The following is a 19,258-nucleotide window of genomic DNA, read 5'->3' as shown; positions in this document are numbered from 1 at the left end:
CCTGTTGTCAAAGTTAGACTCAGGACTCACAGTTTATCAGACCACTCTGTTTTATTAGCACAGCGCTCTGCTAATAACACCCAGATAATGTGAGTACCATGCAAGAGCCATACTACCTCAATTTATACAGTTAAAAAGGGAGCAAACTTGACAAGATAACAAAAGGAGCAGAACTGACAAGTTCATCGGAGGCTAGACATTCATAGTTAATTTCCTTGCTAACTTTTACCAATCTCCGACTAATGTTTCACCATACGGATTCCTTTCTTTTCTTAATGTTTCTTTTCCTAACACCTGTATTTCAACATTTATTTCTGCTTAAATGCATACAGCATTTCTTTCATCCATTCTTATTTTTACAGTATAATTTATTTTACTTTCATAGTGTATTCCAGTCCTGAGTGCTATTACACTATATTCCTATGATCCCTGTAATACCTACTCTGATCTCCTGCACCAGTAATTCCAGTTCCTCCAATGTGGGGGAAGCTATTAGATTCAGAGTGCAGTAGCAAAAGATTGCAGAGGCAGAGCCTCCCTCTACCAACGTATCTTTTTTTCCCGAGGCCAATGTCCTGATTCAATCCAGAGTAACCCACAAGCTGTGCTGAGCAACTCATAAGAAGAGGCCCTATGAGTCCATATGACAGACATCTCAGTGTCATTAGGCTCAGAGCCAGGGCCGGCTCCAGCGTGCTTGGGGCGGCATGCCGGGGAGGGCGCCCTGCCGGTTGCCGGGAGGGCAGCAGGCGGCTCCGGTGGACCTCCCGCAGGCGTGCCTGCGCAGGGTCCGCTGGTTCCGCGCTCCGGTGGAGCATCCGCAGACACGCCTACGGGAGGTGCACCGGATCCGCGGGACCCCCGGACCCCCGGCGGGAGGTCCACCGGAGCCGCGGGACCTGCGAGCGGCAGAGCGCCCCCGCGGGGCGTGCCGCGGTGCTTGGGGCGGCGAGATTGCTAGAGCCGGCCCTGCTCAGAGCCAGCAGTTCCTACTGGGAACTAGCGGAGTGTATAAAGTAACAGGGCTCACTGATGACTTGAGCTGCCAGCTGAAACATGGACAGGTTCTGTGAGTGAAACTTCTTGGCTTAGAACTTTTGCAGTGGGATGGGATGGGTTGCAATTCTGGGCACAGAAGGATGGGACAGTTTGCCCATTTGCGCCCATCTTACTGTGTCAGTTAGCTGATGGCATTCAATTAGCTTTAATGTTTCACATCTTTCTCTCCCTCTCATTACCATCCTTGTCTTTTTCTTTTTCTCTCTCTTTTACAGTTGATTTTCTCCCAGAATCCCTCAATCCTTTTTAAGTGTGTAATTTGGCAAACAACACCAATGGTGTATTTTTGTTTGTACTTGGCTTCACCTACACATTAAGATCAATTTTATTGTCCAATGCTCCAGTACAGAGAATGTGTTGGGGACAAATTAGGATTTCAGGAGATGGAGGAAGTTACTTGGGGGGCAGCTGTTTTAGATTTGCTTCAGATTAATAGAGAGGAACTAGTTGAGAATCTGAAGGTGGAAATCTAAGTTAATTTTACAGCTGCTGGAAATGTATCATATGAAAAATGATTTATGGGAAAATTGATTTTAATGGAAAAATGTTTATTTCTATAAAAATCATTTTTAATGAAAAAACGAGTACTGATTTTTTTTCAAAAACTGAAATATTTTGAAAACAGCAGAAAAATGATTATTTGTAGGTCTTTTTGTTTTTGTTACTTTTTGCTTGCTTTTTAGTCAATAAAACAGAAAATTTAAATGAGAATTTTTGGAAAAAATGAAATCTGTGCATTTAAAAAAAATCAAAGGCAAATACCATTTTGTGTCCAGTATTAGTTCATTTCATTTCTTCACTGGCGAATTTTTATCTTGCAAAGCCTTCACTTATGTTAGATGGAAGATTCTAGCAGTCAAATGACTTTTTCTGTTACTCTTCCATAGTCCAAATTACATGACTTCGTGGCATGGAATTTGGAAGGGACTGATGCCAAATCCACACTGCATGGATTTAGCTTGTGGGGCTGGTTAATGAGAGACTCACAGTGTATGGTTATGAAGGAGACTAGAGAGAAGAACATGAGGAGACTGCGAGAACTGCAATGTATTTAGTGTGCTGGTATCTTGTTCTTTGTCAAAATTCTGATTTGCCCCTCTTAATGTAGTAGAACTGAACATCTGATGCTTGCTGGAGGTCAGGGCATTTATGAGGATTAGCTACTTGAGATTCACTTCAGATGAGCAAAATAATGTTGGTAGATTGGAGAAAGCAATTTGAAGAATTACTGAGCCATACATCAGCCCCCACAACTGTGTGGGGCTCAGCATGATTTGAAATAAATTTTAGGGGGTTTGGTTTGATCAAAGACTACTGCTGGGTGCTCAGGAGGAAGCCATCGCCATGATACAAATTTCTTTCCATCTTTGGGTGAGCATTCCCACTCACCTGCAAATTAATTTCAAATCCATCAGTAAATCCCAAATGAATGTATAACATACGTCCCAAGTACATCAAAGGTTGTTATAAGGGAGAGGCAGAAAAATTGTTCTCTTTAACTTCTGAGGATAGGACAAGAAGCAATGGTCTTAAATTGCACCAAGGGCTGTTTAGGTGGGATATTAGGAAAAAATTCCTAGCTGTCAGGGTGGTTAAGCACTGGAATAAATTGCCTAGGGAGGTTGCAGAATCTCCATCATTGGAGATTTTTAAGAGAAGGTTAGACAAACACCTGTCAGGGATGGTCTAGATAATACTTAGTCCTGCCTTGAGTGCAGGGGACTGGACTAAAAGACCTCTTGAGGACACTTTCCAATCTTACATGTCTATGATTCCTCCAGAAGTTTCATGCAGTACAGAGAGTTCCACACTCTTCGCAACACAGCTGTAGTTTTCAGGAACTGAACCAGGAGCATGGAACTCATGTGGTGTGTAGGACCTTTTCCGACCAGGACGAATTCCACGCTAAATTGTTTTCATGCCCCCAGATGAGCTTTGGAAGTGATTACCCTTGCTAACCTGTTGCTCAATCTACCCTCTGCAAATTAATCTCTGTTTGGCATGTAGCTCCATGGAAATTAACCTACAGACAGTATTTCCTGTTCTGTAGCTTAATTGCAAAAACAGTAGGTGTGGCAACTCCTATCTCCAGCCCACGCATCCCTTTGGAAATCTTAGCATATCACATACACAACATGCAAAAGATGTAGATAATTACAGAGGAAGAACATAGTAATTATTGAGAGCATCAATGCCTTCAATTTACACCTTCCTGGTTTCACCTATGAAAATGCATTACATAAACATATTTCTGGTTGCGGTGATCGTGAACAATTTCTGATTTCAGAAGATGGGATGAGTATTGCACTCAGGTTACCTTCAGTGATTCTGAAATATATGGCTTTGGACTCAGATAGAGTTGGGAATTTAAAGGGCTGTTTAGGTGGGATTTTAGGGAAAAAATAGTGTCTTATTCTTCCAACAGCAGGAAAAATTACCAGTTTGTACTTTTTAAATTATTTTTCATTTCTCCAGAAAGGTTCTTGGAATTTGGACTTTTTCCCTCAACCTACAAGGCTGTGTCTGCACTACAGTTACTCCCATGTTGGGAACAAAGTTAGAATACATCTGTTCCCAGATCTGTTTGTACTGGAAATGAGACCTGAAATATATCCCCTAACTTGGAACATAGGCCTCCATATCATTAGTGGCTCAGTTTTTGGACTGAGTCAAAGCTTGGATTGAGTGTAGCTTAGCCAGGGGTGTGAGAAAAAGGAGATTTTGCCTCCCTGATCTGGGGGCTCTCTGTCTGCCAGACCAGTCACTGGTGCAAATTAAAGGAGGCTCAGAGATGCTCTACTTTGTCTTAGAAATCATAGAACAGTAGGGCTGAAAGGGATCTCAAGAGGTCATCTAGTCCATCCTCCTGTGTTGAGGCAGGAACAAATAAACCTAGATCATCCCTGACAGGTGTTTGTCTAACTTGTTCTTAAAAACCTTCAATGACAAAGATTCCACACAGTTAACCTGTTCCAGTCCTTAACTATCCTTACAGTTACATTTTTCCAAATATCTAAGCTAAATCTCACTTGCTACCAATTAAGCTAATTACTTCTTGTTCTTCCCTTGGTGGACATGGAGAACAATGGCTCATCATCCCCTTCATAACAATCTTTTACATATTTGAAGATGATTATCATGTCCCCCTTCAGCCTTCTGTTCTCTAGACTAAAGATGCCCAGTTCCTTCAAACTTTCCTCTTAGCTAGTCAGCCAGTGGAACTCCTTGCCAGAGGACATTGTGAAGGCCAAGAGTATAATGGGGTTCAAAAAAGAACTAGATAAGTTCATGGAGGATAGGTCCCATCAATGGCTCTTAGCCAGGATGCACAGGGATGGTGTCCCTAGCCTCTATTTGCCAGGAGCTGGGAATGGGTGACAGAGGATGGATCACTTGATGTTCACCTGTTCTTTTCATTCCCTCCGGGGCACCTGGCATTGGCCACTGTCGGAAGACAGGCTATGGGGCTAGATGGAACTTTGGTATGACCCAGTCTGGCCATTTTTATGTTCTTTGCTCATGTGTCCTAAAACTCTTATCATTTTTATTGCTCTCTGTAACTGGGCGTGACTCACCCCTGCGGCGCCTCCTACTGGTTACTCCTGGGAATTAGCTCGAATTTTCAGCTGGAGCGCCCTCTGCAGGCTGGTGATCCACCTTCCGGCTTCTGCTACTGGCCCCGTGTCCCTCCCTGGACCCCGGTGCTCCTTCTATGTGGGGTTCTGCCCCCTGGAAGTAACCCCTTTCTCTTAGGGGTTTCCTCCTCCTGGGAACCCCCCCACTCTATCCCCACTTTGCCTCAGGGTCTTGGAAACTGCCCAGTCATTAGCTAGCCCCACACCCTGGGGCACACTGCAGCATTAGCCTCTCATCATCGGCAAAGGGGTTTGGACCTGCTGCCTTGGCCTACCCCTGGGTTGCACCCTGCAACCCCAGTACCTCTTGGCCTACTCCTAGGCCGCAGCCTGGGGCTTTCCAGGCAGGAGTTCCCCGGCTCCGCTGCCTTCCCCAGCCCTGCTTCACCCTGGGTACCTTGTCTGGTCCCTTGCAGCAGCCAGGCCCTTCTCCCTCTGAACACAGAGAGAGACTTCCTTGGCTCCTGGCTTCTCTGCCCTTTTATAAGGGACTGTGGCTCAGTTTGGGGCATGGCCCCAGCTGCTGCCACTTCCCCCAGTCAGCCCAGCCACGATACTGCTCAAATATTACTTTTTTTAGAAATACCTTTGAACATGCACAATTACTGCTCAAAAAATACTGATTTCTGTGAAGCTCAGCCCGAAATCGCCACACCGTGAACAAACTCTGAAGGAGTCTATTTTTAAACGCCCCTTCAGGGCCGTAAGAAACGAGCCTGCGACTCTCCTCTTTTCAACTACTATCTCCATAACTTGATCCTAGTACCTAACGGACTAGAAAGCATGTACACCAGCGCTAACACTCCAGCAAGCAAGGACATCAGATAGCCAATTAAGTTACGTGGATGAAAATAAAATGGAGGAATTGCAATTCCCAGGGTCCATCATCTATAAAAGATAACACACAGATCCAGTTAATTGGCATTTGCCTTTTCCAAACATCAAGCATACAATTCTTTCTTTTTCCTTGCAACAGTCCCTTCAAAATGGGTCGCTCGTCCGAGTCCTATCCCGCATTTGTCAGTATTGGCCAAATGTTTTAAATGTCCAAGCTGCCAGCCTGCACTACCGTCTCCCCTTTTCACCAAGCTTGGGACGAGGTATGGTTGACTCATGCAATTTGTGATTCTACTATTAGCCCGCCAGATCCTTTGCAGAAAGACTGCTTCCCCTAGTCAGTCATTTTGTGTTTGTGCATTTTGATTTTTCTTCCTAAGTGCAAATATTTGCATTTGTCTTTGCTGAATTCTCTGTTATCTTATGTTGGACCAGTTCTCCAATTTATTCAAAATTCATTTTCAAGTTTCCAATCCTGTCCCTCTCAAAGTGCTTGCAACCCCTCCCAACTATAGTGACAGTTACCTGAAAATTTCATTAAGCACATGCTTCTAGCTCTATTCATCCCCAAACTTTGATGAAAATTATTACATAGTATCCAAACCAGAAATAGGCCCTCTGTCGGATACACCACTAGATACATCCTCCAGAACTGAAATTCAAAACCATTGATTAAAACCTACTCTTTGAATAGGTAAAGTAAAAGCAGCAAAGAGTCCTGTGGCACCTTATAGACTAACAGACGTATTGGAGCATGAGCTTTTGTGGGTGAATACCCACTTTGTCGGATGCCGCATGCCGCATCCGACGAAGTGAGTATTCACCCATGAAAGCTAATGCTCCAATACGTCTGTTAGTCTATAAGGTGCCACAGGACTCTTTGCTGCTTTTACAGATCCAGACTAACACGGCTACCCCTCTGATCTTTGAATAGGGTTTTTTAACCAGTTGTGCACCCATCTTATATTCCTTTCTCCTAAACCACATTTCCCTAGTTTTCTTATGGGAATGTCACGTAGGACTGTGTGAAAAGCCTTACAAAAATCAAGCTATTTCATGCCATGTCTTGCAAGATATATTTATTTCAGCAGCCAGTGGCCCACAGAGGCAGTCAGAGATCTCTGGGATATAAAGTTAACCCCCTTTTTGCCAGGCAATGCTACATGTCAGCATGGGAAGGAAGGGTGGTGTGGGTGCTGCTAAGGTTGCTCTGAACCATACAATAGAATTTAAATGGTTAAATTGATCATTTAAAGCCCCAAGTGGAATGGGAATTGAGTATGTGATGAACCCACATGGTTCTCCATGTGACACTTCCATAGTTGTGCTCAACAGAAGAGACAGCACCTTCACACTCAATGAGGGGAGAATCATGGAAAAAACAAAAATTTATCTTGACTAATGGAAAGGAGCAACATACCTGAGTTTTTGAACGACATAAAGCAGACTCTGGTTAGGTCCCTCAATTCAGCTCATGAGGCCAAATCTTGAAGACCTCATTCAGAGTCACACTGTCCACTATACATGATTTTCTTCTGCACCATTCCCTCTGAGAATGGCCAGCCCCCAGACTGTTAGATCCCTGTGGTACACACAGATCTAAGTGTATCTGAGAGGGTGGAACCAGGACCCTTAATGGTAGATTGTGGTTTGAATAGTCCATGTGATATTTTACAGTTTATAAGGCAACTGTGAGGATCAGAGTATTCACTTCGCTGCTTTCAATTTATATGCTCACTGCATTTGATCATAATAAAACTCCTTGTTAATATATCTGAGGTCCATAGCTGAGACTCTTAGCTTCTCTCTACAGCTCAGATGGATCGTATCAATGACATTACTGAGCTCTGTGGTCTAAGAGAATGAGTTTGCTTCACCATTTGTGCCATCTGTTTTCCTTCCATCTCTTTCTCTCTAGTCCTCCTCCAGATCTTCCTCCTAGTGGTAGTCCCAAGTTTACAGATTCTCCCTGGCAGAGAGACGAGGTGGGAAAAATGCTTCATTGACCCTGACTATGAAGAACTGGTGGCTATTGCCAAAAATGGACTGGAAACTGGGTGTCGTTCAAAGAAGGTGGTGATTGTTGGGGCAGGAATAAGTGGACTCACAGCTGCCAAACTGTTGAAAGATGCTGGTTGTAAGGTAATTCCATGGGCTGCATGTAATGGAGGCTGGGGGAGGCTAAGACTTCCCAAACCTCGCATCATTGGGGGGGAGGGAAGCGGTGGATTGCCACATGGGTCCACAGGGCTCATGCCCAGGGGTCCCGAACCAATTTAGGGCCACTGGAAAAATTTCCCCCACCACAACCCAAGGGCTGAAGAACCTCTTGCTCCCTGCTGAAGCACAGAGCTTTTTTTGTCTCAGAATCACTGGGGGTTGGGGGTTGCGGAAAGGAGCAAGTGGGTGCAGGCCCTCAGGGGGAAGATGCAGAGTAGGGGCAGGGCTGCGGGGGAAGGGGAAGTCCTGGGTGGGGCTGAGTGCTTGACCCTGGCTGGGGCTGAGCTCTGAGTTGCTCCCCACCCCTGCCGGGGGGGTTAAAGGCAGTGACTGGGGGTGTGGCCTCAATCAGAAAAGGTGGGGTAGGGGGCTAGCCTCCCCAAGAGGAAGCTTCACCTACTGCTCACAAGTAATTCTATTAACTGAGAGAAGCCAGAGACAGGCCAAGGAGTAAGTGCTCCCTTGAAATGGTCTTATTACTTCTTTTTCATAGAATAGACAATGCTGAAGAATAAAATCATGTGAACTTAAGTAAGTTAACTGTGAAAGGAAGGAATCAAGAAAGCATAGTGCAGTATATTATTGCCATTTCCAGGGGAAAAAAATAATTAACTTAAATTTAAGGTTGCCAGAATATTAATAATATTACCATAAGAAAACTTAAATACCAAAAATGTTGCAGGTAAAAAAAATCCCAATCCCTGCATTTCATGGAAATGGTGATTAGTTAAGGGAATGTTCTCAAAGGTTCATGTATTTCTGACAAAATTCTATGCGCATGAAAATTCATATTCATGATCTCACAATAACCTTAACTTTGCCGTTTTCTCTTTTCCTTTATTTTGTTTTTCCATCAAAGGTGCTACTCTCTTGGTTTGCCTGTGAGCTTGAGAAAGCCTGGAACCCATTATCCCTACCCATACCGCATATATCTGCTACTTCCCCTCTCAGTATCCCTAAGAAATACAACCCCCAGAGCTTCAAAAGTCAACAGAGATTGCTTGGGCACTTATATGAGAAGGGCTTAGTTGTTGCATTAAAGACTCGCTCATTGAAAACCTGTTTTCTGTAATACAAGGGAAAGAATAATATCTTCCATATTAGAATCTGTTTCTTGAGATCCCAGTTCAGGAGTATATCTCTATTCAGGAAGAATGCTTGAGTACATTCTTAACTTTAAGCACATCCTTCAGTCCCATGGAGTTCAGATTCATCTTAAGCACATGCTTATGCGGGTTCCCAAATCAAGGATAGAGTGTATCCATAAATTGTCCAAAATTACTTTTATAAAATAAGCATTTTCTTTGTGTGGTGACCGTTTGCAATAGAAATGATAGGGGATAAATCAATCGTCATTGTTCAAGAGAGCAATATACAGTAGAGGTTTTCAAACTTTTTGTATTTGTGACCCCTTTCGCACATCAAGACTCTGAGTGTGACCTCCCCTTATAAATTAAAAACAGGAGGTTAATTTAATTTAATGGGGCTTGGGACTGTTAGCCCCACAGAGCTAACAGCTTGCAACCTCCATGTAACCACCTTGCGACCCCCTGAAGTGTCATGACCCCATGGGCAGCTGGCAACCTGGCCATTGTGAGAGGCTAGCCCCAGCTCCTCCCCTTCTGTCCAAGGCCCTGCCTCTCCTTTTTTTGCCCACCTCCCCAGCTGGAGCCCAGACCACCCCCACCACAGCCCTGGGGTGGCCAGGTGATGTGGTAGCAGCACCCCCAGCCCCGAAGCACTGGACAGTGCAGTCCGAGCACCAGACAGCCAGCTCGGCCCCAGCGCCGGCTACCCAGAGTCCCCATGGCAGGCCAGCAAGCCCAAGTCCCAGCCAGTGTGGGCTGGGGCAGAGCACAGGGAACTGCAGAAGGGAAACTGGAGGAGAAGGGTGGGCAAGGCCACACCAAGCTGTTTGGGGAGGCACAGCCCCCGCAGCCTATGATACCCGCTGCCTGTGTATGACCCCCAGTTTGAGAACCTCTGATACAGTCACCAGATACCAGCAAGGGATTGAAAATCATAAGATGTATTTCGTTCCCAGGTTCTCATTCTGGAAGCCAGTAACCGCTTGGGAGGACGCATCTTGACCCACAGAGAACAAGATTGGTATGTGGAGTTGGGAGCCATGCGTTTGCCAGGACATCACAGGTAATACCCCGCTCAGCCACTAATCTTCTTCAGAATAGGGGAAGCCCTATTTTGAAAACTTTTAGGATAATTCCAGGGGTGGGGGGTGGAGAACTCATTAAAAGCTCAAATTTGAATAGGCTAAAATGCCTCCTTACTCCATGACATCAAGTTGTCCGTCCGTGAGCAGAGGGGAAAGAAATATCCATGGAGTTGTCACTTTTCCTGCATAAGTGGGCTGAGAGTAGGTGGGCAGAAGTAGCTAAATCAGCCTAGAAGACACAGGGTTTAGGTCTGGACCAGATTAATTCCCCACCCCACTCCCACAGCAAATGGGGAACTGGATATTAGATTCATAATTAGGTCCCAGGTATGTTCTTGGACGATGCAACTACACCACAATGGAGCGTTAAAGTGAAGTTACGACTGGGAGCACGTATCAGTAAATGAAGGGGAAAACTCCACCTAGAACACTTCAGTCAGCAAAACAACAACTGTTTATAACCCAGGAAATCAACAGTTAAGGTTGAGCTTACAAACCCCACCACATATTGGAAGGTTTGGACCTTATCATATAAAATATCAAGCTACCAATGCTCTGGCCCTATGGAGACCCCAGCCTGCCACCTTCCAGCCACAATTTCTTTCATACCTTCTTTGTAAAATGTGCTGGTTTTGTACTATGGATTTTTTCAAAGGGCTTTCTGAATATTTATTAGTTGGAGTTAGTCAGGGTTTCAGACTGACCAGCTGGTAACCACATAGGTCCTCCAATTTTCTGGGCTCATGTTGCTTATTGAAAAAAATGGGACTCAGGATAAGTTCTATAATTAAACAGCAAAAAACTTTGTTAACGCAGTGTCGATGTTGCCCTGTGATTGCTCATGCCCTTCCAAAACATTGAGTTCCACAAAACTCACACCAGCTAGAAACCAGAAAATACAGAGTCAAAGTAAATGCCCACAGAAACTTAACTTGGCCTCTCTAGAACTGGCAATACTTACTGGGCAGTACCTGCATGCACGCCAGCTGCATTCACTGTGTTAGGTGTAGCTGTATCGCAATGGTGGAGGACTATGTTGGAGTAGGTTGGCAAAGTAGTCCTTGCGACCTGAGAAGGCCAAGGGATTTGTTTCAGGAGCATCAGAGAGCTGTGGTTGTGATATGAGGAGATCTGGTTCCGAATTCACCCATGTGTATTGTCAAAGGAAAGAGGTGTATATGTACCTTGAAGTTCCAGACCACTTTTGAATGTTTCAAAAAGTCAAGTAGCATCTCCTGTCCCATGGGGCTGGCTCGCCTCACCTCCCTTCTCCAGACACTGCAACCGCTGGGGTCCCAGTGCCACTCAGGTTTGGTCCAGCTGTCATGACAACGGGAGTCCAGTTAGGCTAAATCTGAGTGAGTGGCCCTGCAACCCCATGAGCCAGGTCACAACTCCACTCAGACAAATATGTTTTGATGTTTCTGAATAGACATTGTTTGACATTTTTCATTTCACTTTGGGGTGGATATAATGTCAAAATCTGTTATTTTGACATTTCCCACAGGATAAAATGTCCATTTGTCCAATCAGTTCTATATATGAGTCTACTACTACCTTCAGACAGCTCCATCTGGTTCTTTATCACAAGTACTAGTGGGGTTTGTTTTAAATCCACAGGTCCCTAAATTCAGTCTGTGCATTTATACTAACTAGGAGCATTGTTAAAGATGCATCTGTATCACCAGACTGTTTGTTTGTTTGTTTCCTGTTAAGAATTTTAGGAATGGGCAGTTTTTGCTATCATGTCTCTTGTAATAATCAAGGAAAAGTCTGATTTTACAATTAGTAGAAGTAATACTTGATCATGGATTATCCTAGAAGTTGATAGGACTGTTCAGGGAGCAGACAATGTTGGGAGAGATGGTCTAAATTTCTCAAGCAAAAAGTAGTTTTCATTGGAAAAAATGACTTTTTTCCAAAATGTAAACCATTTTGTGAATTTTCAACTTTTTTTCAGTTTTGAGCAAAATTTTTCATTTCACTAAAATTTGTATTCACTAAAATTGTAAACATACTTACAGCCATTACTGAAATGGTTACCAACATGGTTCATTTTCTGCAAAACATGGTTTGCAGTAAATAAACTTTTTGATATTTTGTATTAAAAAGCTTGTGAAAATGGGTCTGATGCAAATGATGCCAAACTGAAATAACTTCCATATTTCAAAAGGTTTTCACAATTAAAAAAAGTGACCAGCACTAGTTGCATGACTGACTTTTGGTAAAGTGTGGATCTGGAGTCATTACACACAAATTATTTCAGTTACATAGGTAGGGTTGTGGGATTTGTATTAGAGGATCATATGCAAGCATATAACTTTCTTTCACACTTTTAAAATTTTCTCTTTTTCCCCCCTTTCCTTTTTCTTTAGGCTTGTGCGTGAATTTATTAAAAAACTGAAACTGAAACTGAACCCGTTCTATAATAGTAATGACAAGGGCTGGTATTTCGTTAACAATGTCAGGGCAAGAGCTGGAGAGGTAGAACGAAACCCTGATATCTTGCAATACCCCGTGCTTCCCACAGAGAGAGGAAAATCTGCCAGTCAGCTTTATAATCAGACACTGGATAAGGTATGTGTGTTGTGGAAAGGATTTGTGAATGTGGGTATGTTCTCTTTAAAGTGTTAACTTGGATTGTCTCTTGGGTGTTGGCCCTAAACTCCTCAAACTTAGTCGTCTTTTCAGCCCAGACTCACTGGCACATTGGAGCCTGGACTTTGCTTTCACTTCCACTAGTAACCCCCCCACTGTGCAGTGAAGATAAAGGATAAAACCCTTGAGTGCTGATAGGCCTCCAGTGCCTTCCCACAATTCCCCCGGGGTGGCGGTGCTCAGGAGGACAAACGAGTTCCAGGGATGAAATATAAAGTGGCTTTGCCTACTGCATCATAGAAAACCATGGAACAAGCCTCTGGAAGTCCTAGCAACACACATGGGTGAACGTAGCACCATTGAGGGGACAGCCCCTTGTCTTCGAAGTGTGGCAGCTCATGCTGGTGGTAGGCTAACCAGATGCCGATTTTTTTGGTTGTTGAAAATTTGAAGTTAACCACTGTTAGAGAACTGTTAAATTGAATAGATGGTGGCTTCTCACTTCTGGGAGTTTTGCTGGTTTTCTTTGTCGATTTACACACGCACACAACATTGCTAAATTATAGTTGTACACATGAGACTTAGGCTCTCAGGGTGTGTCCACACTGAAATAAAACACCAGTGTGTGCTGACTTGGGCTCATGGAGATATAAAATTGCAGTGTAGATTTTTGGGCTTTGGCTGGAGCTTGGGCACTGGGAACTCTCTCGCATTATGCGTTCCCAGTGCCCAGGCTCTAGCTCAAGCCCAAAAATCTATACTGCAATTTTATAGCCTAGCAGCCTGAACTCCGTGAGCCCAAATCAACTTACACGGGCCAGTTGCCGGTGTTTTATTGCAGTGTAGACATACTCTTAAAGGACAGATTTTCAAAGGTATTTACCATCTAAAAAATGGAGAGAGGCACCTGAGGCTAGATTCACAAAGGGACATAGATGCCACCAGAGTAGGGTGACCAGATGTCCCGATTTTATAGGGACAGTCCCAATATTTGGGTTTTTTTTTCTTCTATAGGCTCCAATTACCCCCCAGCACCTGTCCCAATTTTTCACACTTGCTATCTGGTCAGCCTACACCAGAGTAATAGAGTGAGAATGACTCTGTAGTCTAGTGCAGTGGTTCTCAACCAGGGGCAAGTGGAGGGTGACCAAATGTCCCAATTTTATAGGGACAGTCCTGATATTTGGGGCTTTGTCTTATACAGGTGCCTATTAGCCCCCACCCCCGTCTCAATTTTTCACACTTGCTATCTGGTGACCCTTGGTACATGTACTCCTGGGGGAAAGCAGAGGTCTTCCACAGGGTACATCAATTCATCTAAATGTTTGCCTACTTTTACAACAGGCTACATAAAAAGCACTAGCGAAGTCAGAACAAACTAAAATTTCATACAGAAAATGATTTGTTTATATTGCTCTATGTACTGCACACTGAAATGTAAGTGCAATATTTGTATTTCAGTTGATTTATTTTATAATTATAGGGTAAAATGAGAAAGTCAGCATTTATTCAGTAATAGTGGCTGTGACACATTTGTATTTTTAGGTCTGATTTTGTAAGCAAGTTGTTTTCAAGTGAGGTGAAACTTGGGGGTATGCAAGATAAATCAGCCTCCTGCAAGGAGTACAGTCAGGGTTGCTTGGACAATTTGTATAGGGGGGGTGCTGAGAGCCCTTGAACCAAACTGTAAACCCTCTATATAACAGAAACCATTTCAAGCCAGAGAGTGCAGCAGCACCCACAGCACCTAGCGTAGTCTGGAAAAGTTAAGAGCCACTGGTCTAGTGGTAGGACATTCATGTGGGAGACCCCAAATCCAGTCCCCCTGCTCCACTAATTATTTATCCAAACTGGAACAGCTTTAACAGTAGAGACTAAGGGAGGCCCCCATGAGACACTCACCTGTAAGGTGGGAGACTCCTCCTTATAAGCTAGATGGGGAACATGAACTGGTGGTCTCCCACATTGTGGAAATCCGCTAACCACTGGGGTAAAAGCTATGAGCTTACGGCTTAGAATCCAAAGCGGAGATAGGTGCTGAACTCCCTAAAATGGAGGGGGTGGGGCTTAAGACACATCACTTTCCTTGGTGTTTCCCATTGGCTGGCTTAGGTGATTCCATGTGCTGGCTTTTGTGGATTCTGTTCTTCAGCGCTTAGAGCACGCTGTTGATTGTAGAGAGCCTGAGCACATGACTCAGGCTTTGTGAATCCCAGCAGTCTTCCAGGCAAAGAAAGTTAGGCATTGTGATGTTGAGTGTTGCAACTACTAAGTCCCATTGTGAATCTAGCTCATAATATTCCATGAGACTTAGGCATTTAGGTGCTTTGGAAATCCATGTAGCTGCCTATCTGCATCTTTAGATGTCTAAATACCTTTGAAAATCTGGCCCTTAAGTACCTAAGTCACTTCTGGAAATGGGAGTTAGGCCTTATATTCACTTTTGAAAATTTTACATTTAGTCTATTTATTTTTGCTGTTTGGACTGTCTCAGTGAAAACAGTTCAGTCAGCTGGAGCATTGTAGGAGCAGAAAACAAGAGCACTATTAAAAAGATTTTGTTAACAGCTCTTTCACCTCAGCAGTCATTTCATGTCCTGCCTCCTTGGGCATATGCACTAGGATACCATCTGTAAGTACATGATCGCAAACAGGGAAAATAACCAATCTGCAAAGGTAGAGGTGTGATTGTGAAACTAGCGACTGTTTTCTTGGTTGCTCCCCAGGTGACAACAAACTGCAGTGCTCTGAAAGAGAAATATGACTCCTTTTCCACCAAGGTAATTGAAGTTGGTATTCCAGTAACTTTAAATCTAAAGGTGCCAATTTTCTAAATCTTTCCTCACATTAGCCAATGGAACTCCTCGTGGGATAGATCTTGCCAGGTGTACACAGTACATGGTAGGAGATAATGCATCAGATCCCTCCTAAAGATCCTGGCTGGGCAGAGTTTGTATGCTCACTTCATGGGTCTTCCTGGAACACCGCACACTTTCCCTTTGGGTCTTCCTGGCTCTGATTTGTGGCATGGAGAGGGCAGGGACATGGATCCACATTATCTCTGTTTTTCCCTACCCAAATCTCCAACCCATAGAAAATGAGTGGTCTCAGTGCTACCATACTTCCAGTGTGTGTGTCATGAAGACATGACCCTATTCCAGTCCTGTGCAACCAGCTTGGCATCTCTTCTACCCACCCCAGCTCGTTGTGTGACATCCAGCTATGAATCTTCATCCACAGTTATTTCTATCAGATAACCTTCCTCTGTGGCTCTACCCATCATTATTTTGACCCCACAGGAGATTTTGGGCTGGACCATGGTTCTTTAATCAAAGACAATGATATCTCAGTAGGGACACTTTGAGTGAAATCCTGGCCCCATTGAAGTCAATGGCAAAGCTCTGATTGACTTCACTCAGGTCAGGCTTTAACCCGGTGACTCAAAAGGGATGAGAGATTGGTAATGAGGAAGAAGACAAATCACACTGGAGGGTAGTGAATGGTTTGACACCTCCCCTGCCTCACTGATGTTGAGTAATTCCTGTGTTCATTTGAAATGAAATATCCCTTTGACTGTCATTTCTCAATGGGTATATAATATGCATGTGCCTTTCACCATCTCCACTCTTCCCCACCCAGGAGTATTTGATTAAAGAAGGAAATTTAAGTAGAGGAGCCATTGACATGATTGGTGACGTGATGAATGAAGATGGTCTATTCCACATGTCATTTCTTTACTCTGTCATGATCTTTACCACCTTCTCTGAGAAGACGTGAGTAGAAAATCGTCTTTATTTACTTGCTTTGTATGTGGAAGCACAATGTGTCAATGGCAGGACCTGTCTAGGTATCCATCCGTTATTCAGTACATGCATCTATCTGTCAGCCTCCTCCTATCTCATTCATTTGTCATCTCATCTAGCAGTGCAGCTAGTTGCCTTCTCTGAAGTAGGCACTGATGGTCTGAATTGTCATAGAGGGTAGGTGCTCATTGCTATAGATTTATAGCCACGAAAGGCTGGGGACACTTTCACAGGAAATGAGCTTGGCATTACTGAAAGTGTCCACATCTACTAACCAAGTGAATTCTGATGGCATTCAATAATTAACTCAACAGTGTGAATATGTGCTAGGGGCATATTGGACCATAGCTGTGTTGTAGCCCTTGGTCAAATGATCCCAAATCATGGCTCATTAATTCCATCCAGCGCCTCCATGAGGCACACCTACTTTCAAGGCAATCTGAGAACCATGGGGATTTTAGAGTGTTTAGAAGAAACAAGCTTTAAACTGAAAGGTAGCCTTAAGCTTAATTACCGCAGACCTAGCATTCCGCTCTAATAAAACAAGCTAGAGTTGTACAGTCAATGGAGGCTAGATTCTCTCTCCTATTATGCAAGCTCTGCCTATTACTCTTGTGGCGTTCTCTCAGATAACTGTGGTCAGATGCTGTAACTGTTGGACTATCATCTTTTCCCCACCTTTCTTTCAGTTATGATGAGATCACGGGAGGATTCGATCAGCTTCCGCAGGCTTTCTACCAGGATATTCACAGGAACGTTATATTTGACTCCCCAGTAGTGAAGATACTACAAGACAATGACCAAGTGAAAGTGTTTTACCGCAGACCACACTCCCCATTCCCCTTATCTGTGATGGCCGACTATGTCCTTGTCACTGCCACGGCAAAAGCCACACGGCTCATTAAATTTTCTCCACCTCTTTCTGCTAAGAAGACCCATGCCCTGCGCTCCATTCATTACGCAAGAGCCACTAAGATATTTTTGATCTGTTCTGAAAAATTTTGGCAGAAGGATGGAATCTATAATGGGAGGTCAATCACTGATCGCCCATCCAGGTTCATCTACTACCCCGGCCACAATTTCTCCAGTGGAGTAGGGGTGATCCTGGCTTCCTACACCTGGGTGGATGATGCTGAATTTTTCATTCCCCTCGATGACGAAAAGTGTGTTGATGTGGTGCTGGAGGACCTGGCAGAAATCCACCAACTGCCCAAGACTTATATCCAGAACGTCTGCGATAAACATGTGATTAAGAAATGGGGCCTGGACAAATATACGATGGGAGGATATGTTTCATTCACCCCGTACCAATTTGTTGACTACTCTAAAGCTTTGTTTCAGAATGAAGGGAGGGTCCATTTTTCAGGAGAACACACAGCCCAGCCTCACGCCTGGATCGAAACGTCTATGAAATCTGCTGTGAGAGCAGCCAGGAACATCCATGGTGCTATAAATGCATTGCCCTGGCAACAGGAGAAGAAACTGAAAGAAAATGAATTGTAATTAATAGTGATAATAATTATAATAAGGGTGATTGGGTACGCATCAGCTACTGACTGGGGAATTAGAAATTGCACTGCAAATCACCAGGCATCACTAGATTGTGACTTTATGTGCAGCCCTGAAGTAGGGGTGCAAAAGATTCCTTCACCAGGAATAGACTGCTAGGCCTGGTCTATTCTAGAGGGTAGGGGGGTCGATCTAACATACGCAACTTCAGCTATGAGAATAGCGTAGCTGAAGCTGACGTATCTTAGATCGACTTAGATTGACTTACTTTGCATCCTTGCTGCCGCTTCCTCATTCACTCCGCTTCCACCTCTCACCCTGGTGCAGTTTCGGAGTCGATGGGGAGTGCATTCGGGGATGGATGTATCGTGTCTAGACAAGACGCGATACCTCCATCCCCGATAGATCAATCACTACCTGCTGATACGGTGGGTAGTGTATACATACCCCTACACTCACACTGTTGCACTGCCTCAGTCACTGTGCTCAGCCACCAAAGGATGAAACCCAGGTTGTACCCAGTCCCCTAACTCCCCTGTGCTCCAGGAAGGCGATTTGTGAGCAAGTAGCCTCAGTTACTCCTAGGTATCCTACTCCAAGGTCTGGGTAGCTCACGCAGGAGTGTAAAGGATGTTTCTACTCCTTCTGCTTTCCCTGATCAGGCACATAATCTGAACCACATTCTAACCTCCTGTCTAGGTTGTATGGAAACTGGTTGTTCTGCCTCCCACTTCCGGAGCCAGCAACAATTCCAGCACCCTTGCAGATCCCATCAACCTACCCAGCGCTCCCCAAAGTAGACAAGGTGGAGAAGTGAATGGCTGCACAGAGCAGTCTTCATCTCCAAATGGGTGGCAAAGTCACTGCATGGCATTGAAGATCCCTGAGGAAAAATTGTCTTGTAGGGCTCCACCTGAGATGGAATAGATAGCGCTGCACCCCACGCCATTCAGGTCTGTGCCTCAAAGACACAATCTGTCTATCGGTGATATGCGGTGCCTAGTAGGAAACCATTTAGCTCATCTTCAGCCTTGATTACAGTCGTGGTCATTCAATGGTCTACTTGGATGGAAGCTGGTGCAATGTGTATAGATGTTGACTATCCCTTGGATAGATTGTTAATAACTACATGCCATTGTAGTTTGCAAGGATAAAATCCAAATTCATTTTCCTCTCAATGCCACAGGAAAATCTTACACCCAGCTCTCTTTACCCCAAAATCATGCCTTGCCACTTCTAACTCCAGCTAGAAAATTAAAACTATAGGAGAACATCAATCCACATCCCAAGGTATAAATCACATTGTCTAAGGAATCCCCCCCCCCCCAATTTGAAATTGCTAGCTGAAGCATCCTCCTGAAAAATTGAAAAATAAGTGTAAGAACCTTTTTTTCTAAACAGATTGGCCCATTCCATCCACTGAT

The 19,258-nt window shown here is 44.2% G+C and overlaps 1 protein-coding gene across 1 annotated transcript; it reads left to right on the top strand.

Moving 5' to 3' along the window:
* The first annotated feature begins 1,056 nt into the window (after positions 1 to 1,056).
* On the top strand, positions 1,057 to 17,828 carry LOC116820394 (L-amino-acid oxidase-like). The gene is made up of 7 exons (XM_075072093.1): positions 1,057 to 1,069; positions 7,450 to 7,673; positions 9,796 to 9,902; positions 12,300 to 12,501; positions 15,249 to 15,302; positions 16,162 to 16,295; positions 17,015 to 17,828. Exons 1-7 carry the CDS (start codon positions 1,057 to 1,059, stop codon positions 17,826 to 17,828), a joined length of 1,548 nt encoding a protein of 515 aa, XP_074928194.1.
* Positions 17,829 to 19,258: the final 1,430 nt, after the last annotated feature.

Source organism: Chelonoidis abingdonii, chromosome 13, assembly GCF_003597395.2.
Source record: "Chelonoidis abingdonii isolate Lonesome George chromosome 13, CheloAbing_2.0, whole genome shotgun sequence".
NCBI classification, from domain to species: domain Eukaryota; kingdom Metazoa; phylum Chordata; order Testudines; family Testudinidae; genus Chelonoidis; species Chelonoidis abingdonii.
The sequence above is the reverse complement of the archived record's forward strand: the minus strand, read 5'-3'. Positions and strand labels throughout refer to the sequence as shown.

What these genes read in the sequence shown, in the direction of transcription:
- LOC116820394 (XM_075072093.1), top strand. An exon ending in TGAAAGATGCTGGTTGTAAG is followed by an intron (nt 7,674 to 9,795) that starts GTAATTCCATGG and finishes TTTCGTTCCCAG; the next exon opens with GTTCTCATTCTGGAAGCCAG. An exon ending in CGTTTGCCAGGACATCACAG is followed by an intron (nt 9,903 to 12,299) that starts GTAATACCCCGC and finishes CTTTTTCTTTAG; the next exon opens with GCTTGTGCGTGAATTTATTA.